The sequence below is a fragment of the Globicephala melas genome, chromosome 10 (genome assembly GCF_963455315.2).
Source record: "Globicephala melas chromosome 10, mGloMel1.2, whole genome shotgun sequence".
Classification (NCBI taxonomy): Eukaryota; Metazoa; Chordata; class Mammalia; order Artiodactyla; family Delphinidae; genus Globicephala; species Globicephala melas.
In genome coordinates, this window is record NC_083323.1 from 3,264,965 (window position 1) to 3,274,522 (window position 9,558).

Consider the following 9,558-nt stretch of genomic DNA (forward strand, 5'->3'; position numbering starts at 1 on the left):
AGCTGAAGCCCTCCCCCCGCCAGACCCCACACACATGCGGACAGAAACGGGAGCCGGCATGGGGCCCCGAGTGAACCAGAGCAGAACTCGCCCATTCTCTCCTTTCCAGAAAGGAGCCCGGCCTCCGGCCTCCAGCCCTGCTCCAAAGAACCATGGTCGGAGCTGCCCCTCCCCGCTGCAGTGCGAGTTCCGAGGAGGTCAGGGAACTCACGGGCCAGGATCTGAGTCAAAGGTGCGTCTGAGCTCCAAAGGGTCCCGCCGCAGCCCTCCTCCTCTTGCCGCCGAGGCTGGGCCTCCAGGGTGTGTTCAAAGCCAGTCCCGCTTTCAAATTTCAAAGGGATGCCACGTCTGTGCCCATACCCACAGGCCTGGGGTGACCAGGCACAGCGAGGAGCCCCCCAGTTCTCTTCTTCTCTCCTTGCAGGTCACAGACCTTCTCAGGGAGGCGGCGGCCCCCCCAGCCTCTGCAGGGCCCGTGCAGAGAACACCTATCAGCGCCCGTCCCAACAGCACAGCATGAACCCAGGGGAGTAAGAAGGAGCCACACAGGCACACAGCACTCTGGCCCATGAAGCCACTTCCCAGGGGGCGGGGGTAACAGTCTGATCCTACTCTGCAGCTACACTGGAACTGAACGATCAAGTAAACGATGGCAAATGGGGGAAGCCCAGTTTCCCACTGCTGGAATGGAAACCGATCAGTGAGGGGCGCAGTACGGACTACAGGTTATACAGTCACCCTGTATATAGTTATATAGTCACCCTGTATATAGTTATATACAGGTTACGTACACACGGTAAGGACCATAGGTTATAGCACTAGGATGAACTCACATCTCACTTGATATATTACTTAATGTATTAACACAGACGGTTACACACAGAAGTACTTACAGACGTGTGCACATCCACAGTGTGCATTTCTGCTCTGCCGGCAGAGCGGGCCCAGAGCAATGAGACCCCAGCAGCCACGAGCACACCCAGCGCCCAGATCTTGGTTTCTAAAACCATACTCCAGTAAAAGGAACCAGGCTCCTGGGAGAACTGGCTGATTCTAGGGCTGGGAGCACCCATAGTGCCAGGAAGTGAGGATGTGTCCACATCACCCCACGTGATGGGGGCACGTCAACTGAACTCAGGAACCACCTGAACGAGCTCCCAGCGGCCAAGGCTGGAACAGTCTGACCAACAGAGTAAGGAAAGTGGAACTGCACCGTAACTCAAAGTATAAAATAAGGAGGCGTGAATCCATCCTGACGTAAAACATGATTGAATAAACTGAGAAATGGGGGAGACGAGGCAAGTCTCCCATTCAGAAGATTCCAAACTGTTTATAGGCACTCCACCCTCAAACCCCTTACGTGTGGGCTGCACATCCTGACCTCCTTCCAAGGAGGACAGCACGGACAGACGGAAAAGAGTAAGTTTACATCAGCCAGATGACCTAGGCCGACATCACAGGGATCAGTGCCCTGAGGGGATGGGATGAGGGCTCTTCACCTCTGTGACCTTCCTCCCAAAATCCACCACCCCAGTCTAACCCGGAGAGAAACATCCGAATTCCAGCAGGGCATTTCCAACTGTCCAAACTCCAGTGGAGAGCGATCTACAATGTCCTTAATACTCCTCAAGACTGTCAAGTCATCAAGAATAAGAAAAGCCTGAGAAACTGTCCCAGCCCAGAGGAGCCAAAGGAGACATGACAACTGAATGTAGTACGGTGTCCTGGGGTAGAAAAAAGACATTAGGTGAAAACTAAGGGAATCTGAATAAACTGCAGACTTCAGTTAATAATTATCAATATTGGGCTTCCCTGGTGGTGCAGTGGTTGAGAGTCCGCCTGCCGATGCAGGGGACACGGGTTTGTGCCCTGGTCCGGGAGGATCCCACGTGCCGCGGAGCGGCTGGGCCCGTGAGCCATGACCGCTGAGCCTGCACGTCCCGACCCTGTGCTCCGCAGCGGGAGAGGCCACAACAGTGAGAGGCCCGCATATCGCAAAAAAAAAAAAATCAATATTGGTCCATTAATTAATTATAACAACGTTCCACACTAAAGTAAAATGGTAATAATAAGCGAAACCACGGGGAGGGACAGATATATGAGAATTCTGTGTTTTCTTTGTAATGTTTCTATAAGTCTACAACTGTCCTAAAAACTACAGTCTATTATTAGGAAAAAAAAGAAGTAAAACAAAACCAAAAACCCAGCCTGCCACCCAGTGTGGGCCGTGGCGGGCAGGTAGGGCAGAGGTGGGGCCGGCAGGGCTCAGCTCACTCCGCAGCTCTGCCTGAACGTCCAGGATACCCAGAGCCAGACCCGGGCCTGCCCTTGAGGTGATCCAGAGGACACAGACAGTACAGTTTCAAGGATAATCGAGGAAAAGAAATAGTGGGGCAGCCAGTAAGAGAGCCCATGGGACTCAATGCCTCACAAACACGCCACCCCTGCCATCTGCAACCACTCACCCCCCGACACTGTCTCCAACGAGGCCAGCCAGGAATCAGATGAAAAGCGGGGCCCCTGCTCTCCAGGAGCTCAGAAGGCAGGCAGGTAAACAGAGGATCACACAGGATGATAGGCACAAGGGCCCTAACCCTGGGGGCATGGGAAGGCTAGGAGGGCTTCCTGGAGGAGGTGACTTGAGTGCAGCTCACATAAATGGTAAGTGTACCAAAGGCCACTGAAAATGAGTCATATGAAATGGCTCATGGTGCCGGCACAGAGTTCTCAGACAGCTTCAGGAGAGGCACCAAGCACAACTCTGTCACTACACGCTGCCACACGGTTGAAAATGCGTCCCGCTAAGTGAAGGAGAGCAGGGCCAAACCTCCACAGGGCATACGATTCCCCTGATACGAAATGTCCAGGGCAGGCAAATCCATGGAGACAGAAAGCAGATTAGCGGTTGCCAGGGGCTAGAGGGAAAGAGAATGAGTGATGGCTAATGGGGGTGATGAAAACGTTCTAAAATTAGATTGTGGTGGTGGCTGCACAATTCTGTGGACATGCTAAAAGTCGGTGAATGGCACCCTCCCTGGCTGGATTGCATGGTATGCGAACTGTGCCTCGATAACGATGTTTAAAAAACAAACACACACCTCTCTCACTGCCCAGGCCTGCCCCCGCCTTTGGGGAGCCGGGCCCCTCCCCTCCCCCAGCCCCAGCTTAGCTCAGCTGCAGGTGGGCTGACCCCAGCCAGGCCCCCAGGACCCAAAGCTGCTGGTCCCTGGAGGCCAGGCTGCAGAGAGGCCCCCGAGGGCAGAGCAGGGAGCGCCTCCCTCATCCCTGCTCTGGGCTGCTCAGGACCAGAACAAGAGGGAGAGAGCCCCTGCCTCCAGGGAGGACAACTGCTGTGGGGGGCGGGGGGGCAAGTGAGGGGGGACTTCTATAAACTAGGTGCTGAGGGAGGCCTCCCCAGCAAGGGGGATGGAGCAGAGACGTGCCTGACACAAAGGTCTGCCATCCCTGGTACAGCCCTGCAGGCAGCACCTGCGGGGCGGAGGGGGGGAAGGCAGGGCCTCTCTGACCTGGGAGGGGGGCACAGGCTGGGCTCAGGTGAGCCCCACCGCACTCCATGCTGGCGGGCTGGGGAGGGCCTCATGTGCCATGTACCCCCTGCCCACAGGGAAGGACTAGAGGCGGCAGCCCTCTTCACCGATGCTGGGGACCTGACCGCAAGAGGGTTGAGCAGTTTCCCTGGGGGTCCCCGGGCCACGGCAGCCCTCCATGGCGCCAGCACACCTAGTTCTCCCACCACAGCTGAGCTGGGTTTGGCGGCACAGGGGGGCTCTGGGTAGGGCAACCCATCACCACCCCCCCGCCCCGGTTCCCGAGGGACAGAGCAGTGGGGGCTTTCTGAGCGCCCTCACTTCACAGAGCGAGCGGTGCCCGGTGTCAGGGTGTCAGGTGTCTCTCTCCCCAGGTGTGGACTGAGCTTCTGGGAGAGGCAGAGCCCTCACCCCCGACAACAGCCAGGGCGGCTCCATCCAACACCAGCCAGTGCTGGGGCGCACTGGCCCCCTTCACCACGACTCTCTTCCTGGGGGGAAGCTACAATGGTTGGGCCTCCCCACCCAGGGCCTTCCTAGGGGAGGCAGTGCAGACGCGGCCAGCTCGGGCCAGGGCCAGCTCTCAGGCCTCTGGCTTCTATATTCCACACCAAGACCCTTGTTTCCTGGTGACCAAATGGAGGCCCAGAGGGGTTAAGCATCTTGCCCAAGAACACACAGCGACAGACCAAGAGTTTTCTCCACTTAATCCCCCTGCATACAGCACCCAGCTTAGGAACAGATACCCAACTCTGCCACTCACCAGCCTGTGGCCTCTGGGAAGTTACTTAACCTCTCTGTGCCGACGGAGCTAATAATAGCACTGACCTCCAGCTGTTACGAAAATCAATCATATAAAGTGCGTGGAATGCCATCAGGCCCAGCATAAGAGACGCTCTTGCTATAAGCACACGTTTGATGGCAAAGAGACTTCTCATCATGACTGTAAATTTACTTCCTCTGTTTCTTATACAAACCCCCAGAAATTCAACTGATTATCAGGGAGGCAGTGAGGTTAAGAGCACAGCCTTTGTTGCCAAACAACCCGAGTTCCGATCCCAGCTCTGCTACTTAACTAACTGGGGACTGAGAACAGCCGCCTGCCTCTCTGGGCCTGTTTCTGCCTCCGCGTGAAGGTGGAGGTTGTGAGGACCACGAGGGCCAACGCCTGAAAGACACTTAGCACCGCGCCTGACACTATACTGAGTGATTTCTACTATTAATTTCTTTTTTCCTTTGGACAGGCCAGTCCTTCCTGTCTGCCGGTGTAACCACAGGAGGCTTTAATCACAGGGCTTAAACATCATCACAACCCTGGTTATAACTCAAATGCCAAGTGATCTTAATAACCTTTAGATGGCAAGCGTCATTAATGGTGAATTACAGTCCAAAGTCTCTGCCCGACTCCCCCGTACAGGCCACACGCAGACCCCAAAGGCTCAAGGAACACAGTTTTCTCTAATTAGGGAAACCCTCACTTTCTTGCTCCATCTCAATCAGTAAGAGAAGTCGGACGACCTGCCTTTAAGTTCTCAAGTCAACCAACTGCCTTCCTCTGTCAGCGGCCAGCTCCAAGCAGGTGGCCCGGCTGCCCCTCAGGCGGGGCTGGCTGTGTCTCAGCCACTCTGTCTCCGCAAAATACTCGTCACCGTCAAGGACGCAGGCCCCCTCCTCGTCCCCAGCCAGCAACTGAACTCTCAGCCCCTTCACAAAGGGTGTTTTCTAGATTCTGCCCCGGATAAAGACCCAATGAGAGCCCCCACTGCCATACCACCCCAAAGCCAAGGAAAAATCAGACCTAAACCCCTTGCAGTGCCTAAGGGCCCCCCAGCTGGCTTTCCAGTCCCAAGCAAAGGCCTTCCGAGTGCCACCTGGGTGGTCACACGAGCACGTCTGGGCTGGTAAACAAACAGAAGCTGCTCCCCTGGCAAGGGCATCCGTATTCCTATTACTCACTCTCAATGTCCACGTCTCATTACCCCCAATTCATTTTTAACTACTTTAAGGGGAGGGATGCTCTGCTACATACCCCAAGGCTGTCAGCAGCCTCCACAGGAAGCAGGGGTACTCGGCTTTCGACAAAGATGGTCTCCCTTCCTGCTGGCGACAGGAACAGCAGCCTTGTCCAAGCAGGCCACACAGCCACCACCAGTGTCTTCCGCCCCAGCTGGCACACGCCCTCCACTGACTGGAGCTCCTCAGACGCTCAGCAAGTCCCCAGCACGGCCACTAGGCAGGAGCCCTCCATCCTGACTACACAGGGGGCCAAACGCCAGAGGCCCACAAGAAGAAAAACCAGCCCAGGTCCCCGAGAGGGAGTGGCGCCCAGAAAGGAGGACCTGGCTGGAGCCACGCCACTCCACAACGGGAAGCCCACTCCTGCACAGAGCTCAGATACGACTGGCTTCAGGAGGCAAACTCCCAAACCGCGAAGCATGGGGAGCTGGAAGGGGTCCCCTAGGGCCCATGAGATGACAGTGTACCAGTGGTACAACCACTAACATGGGTCACACCATGGAAACATCAGGGGAGACCTTCGCTTCTCCGATTACATTGATTCCACGGAGGTGCCGACTGCGCCTGGCACTGGCATCTCTGTCACATCTGTCACATCGCTCAGATACTCTGTTACAAACAGAAAACGCGCTTCAGGCTCGCAACCTCCCCTGGCAACTGCACCCTCGCTGGAATCTAATAACACTTTGTTTTCATTGGGCCGGAACCACCGTTCTATTCTATTGTACAGCAGAAGTGGTGATTCAGGAAAAACGGGCCTGATTCTCCTCGTTTCTAGCTGGTGAAGGTGAGGCCCGGAGAGGGCAGGGGAAGCAGAGGTCACACGGAGCTGGCGACCATCGGGGGGGGTCCTGACACCCACTCTGGCTGGACAGATACGAGGAGCGCCTCACAGCCTGGCGGCTTGGAGAGACCACCAGGTTCTCCCTGCGTGAAGGGCCCCTGCCCACCCAACTCAGTGGAAGACACAGACTAAGGCGGCCAGGGCCAAGCAAACCACACTTTGAGACCTTCCTGTTCAGTTTCCAGGAAATGCCTTTCCTGAGTGCAGGCAGGCAGACGGCAAAGGGACAGGCCCTGACCGTCCCCAGGCCGCACCTCTGGGACAGCCACACCCCATGAGCCAAGGCAGCCCACAGGAAAGAAGGGCAGAGAGGGGGTGGCGCCGTCTAGAGGCTTCAGGGAACCCTACCTCCTGGTCCCCAGGACCAAGCTGGCACCCCCCCCCCCATAGGAGTCCAGCACTGGGCAGCCTGCAGGTTCAAGACCCCTGCCCATGGTCACAGTGCTGCAGAAGGATCAACATCACAGCCAAGACAGAGGGAAGGACAGGCAGGCCAGGTCCCTTACCTGGGCCAGGCAGGGAGTTTTCAGAGGGGTTTGCAACAGGAAGGAGGGGCAGGTTTAATGAGGTCCCTGATCCGAGGGGTCCCAGCTAGCATTGTGGGATGTGGGTCCACCCCAGCAGGGGACAAGGGCAACAACTGGAGCACACTCACCCAGCCAGACTGTGCGCCCCCGATGGGCCTGGGGCACGTGGGGCAGAGTCAGGAAATGAACAGCCGCCAGGGGCAGAGGGCACCGCTGGCCTCTCCAGGGTGTCTGCTCTCTGCCCTAGGTGTGTCCCGTCGGGGAGGGGGGTGGGGGGGTCTGTATCACATCATCTAATCCTCTTGTCAGCCCCCCTCCCCGTTTACTGGTGGGGAAACTGAGGCATGAGACGGCTCAAGGCCTTCCTGCCCAAGGTCACCGAACAGATGTGTGACGGAGGCGAGGCTCCAAATTCCTCTCTTTAACTATTGCACAGCCCTGCCCCTGCCAGGCCCAGGCCTGAAACTACCCCTAGGGCTGCGCTGCGATGAGCGCTGGGGCTCAGAAGCCTCCATTTTTGTGGGGGGGAGATGCTCAGAACTCTGTCTTTTCTCCCCAGCCTTCACTAGGAAGACAAGAAGGGAAACCCATCCTGCAGAAGGTGTCGCCCAAACTGAATCCTCCCCGCCTCCGGAAATGCAGGGCTGGCAACAGCCCCAGGGTGGACTCAGCTTCCAGGGGTACCCCCTCAGGTCTATGGCCCTGGCCGGGGCCGCTGCTCCTACTGCCAGAGCCTCCCTGCCCAGACAGGTGCAGCAGCCCGCCCGGCTCCGACTCTCCTCCCTCCCCCGGTGGTAGGCCAGGCCTGGACGGGGGTGCAGGGCCTGCTCTGGGCAGGCGGGGGCCGCGGGCTGGGAGCTGCTGCACTACACCTCTCCTCCGTGCCTGCACGCGGGGCTGGGCCCCAGCAGAGCCCCACCAGCTAAAAGTCCCAAACAAAGGGAAAGGGGACAGCGCGAACGGAGGGGTGCGGGGAGGAGGACGAGCGCCCACAACTTTTTAGCGGGGTCGTCTCTGGGGTCACAGCGGCCGGGGTCTCCCTCCTCCTCTCCTGTCCCCAAGGAGTGAGTGGCGAAGACGACATTTGCCGAGCCCGCCCGTGCCCCAGCCTGGCCGCGGCGACCCCCGCCCAGCCCACCACCACCACCCCAGCTCAGGCCCCGCGCCCACGGGACGTCCTCCTCTCCCTGGCCAGCCCGGCACAACGCGGGCCAGGAGACGCCGCGGCCGCGGCGCGCCCAGGCCAACGCGGGACCCGGGGGCGTGTATGCTGGGCGCGCCCGCGCGGGGCCCTGCTAGGAGGGCCGCTGGCTGCGGGCGCCGGGAGAGCGTGGACGAGCGCGCCGGGTCGCGGCTCGGCCGGCCCCCGTGGGGAGCCTGTCCGTGTGTCCGCCGAGGTCTGTGTGGGCGTCCGCACGCGCGCCGCTTACCCTGCGCGGAGACCGGGGCCACCTCTCATCCAACCGTCGCCTCGAAGTCCCCTTCACCAGCCGCCCGGCCGCGCTGCACCTGCCGCCCGCCCGGGAGCCGAGCGGCGCCGGGGAGCCCGGAGGAGGCGGCCCCGCGGGTCCCGGCCACGAGCGCGGAGGCGGAGGCGGCGGCGGCGGCGGCGGCGCCAGGTCGCGCGCTCGCGTCCCGCTGCGCGAAATCTGCGCGCCCCCGGCCCGGCCTGCGCAGCCGCCGCCCCGCCCCGCGCGCGCTCCGCCCCGCCCAACGCCACGCCCCCTCACCGCCACGCCCCACGACCTGAGCTGGCAAGCCCCGCACCGCCCCAACGCGCCTTAAAGGAGTCGCGCCCCTCCTTGCGCGGCATCGGGGCAGTCGGCCCACCGGGATGCGGCCCCCCGCGGGGGCTCGTCTGCCCTGGCGGATTCGCACGCGAGAGCGAGCTGGGTCACGCGGCACCACCTTTGTTTGGGTGGCCCACGTGCGCCCCCGCCACCTGCACCCACGCGCACGCGCGGCGGCTCCTCCGTGCGGCCGTCCGCTGGTTGCGCCTACGGCCGCGCGGTCCCGCGCGTCTATAGGGCGGACGCCACGGGCACAGCCACGCCCAGGCACGCATGCTGCCGTCATTTCATCCGCGGTCCGCCGGCCAGACACCCCACGGGGGCCGCAGTTGGACCGCCTGAGGTTCAGACCTGGGTCAAAGACTGCTACCGGTGGCGACCACATCCCATAGGGAACCGCCTTTACCCTGAAGCCACTCTTCGGCCCACCCAGGGGGAGGGTACCTGGACCCTGCAGGGGGAGGGCAGGTGGGGTTGCACACACTCCCTCTAGACTCGAATCTGTATCGGGGGCTGACCACCCCCCCATGCCCAGGGGCGCTCCCTGACCTCAGGATGCGGGCCTCTTTCTCTGAGTCGCACCTTTGTCATTCAAGGGAGCGCATCCCGCACGCTTGCACACTGCGGGGCGGGGAGTTAGTAGAGGGAGGCAGCTTTAAGCCCACCTGACCCCCCACCCCTGCCCGAGTCTGGACGCGCGCGCGCGCGCCCCCAGGAGAACCCTGCACATTCCTTGGCTTCCGGACCAGGGGCTGTCTAGCTTACCAGTAGAAGGGACCACCCTTCCAAAACCATAGGTCCACATCCTGGGCTGCGGGCCCCACGATTAACTC

The 9,558-nt window shown here is 60.2% G+C and overlaps 1 protein-coding gene across 4 annotated transcripts in view; it reads right to left on the reverse strand.

Moving 5' to 3' along the window:
• Positions 1-8,520, reverse strand: part of GRAMD4 (GRAM domain containing 4) — a 77,197-nt gene extending 68,677 nt beyond the window's left edge. The window contains exon 1 of one of the 4 annotated variants that reach the window (XM_030855598.2): positions 8,366-8,520. In XM_030855598.2, the coding sequence (XP_030711458.1) occupies positions 8,366-8,394 (29 nt within the window). In that variant the 5' untranslated portion in view covers positions 8,395-8,520. The remainder of the gene's footprint in view (positions 1-8,365) is intronic. The other 3 variants (XM_070046379.1, XM_030855602.2, XM_060305519.2) reach the window with 3 other exon arrangements.
• Positions 8,521-9,558: the final 1,038 nt, after the last annotated feature.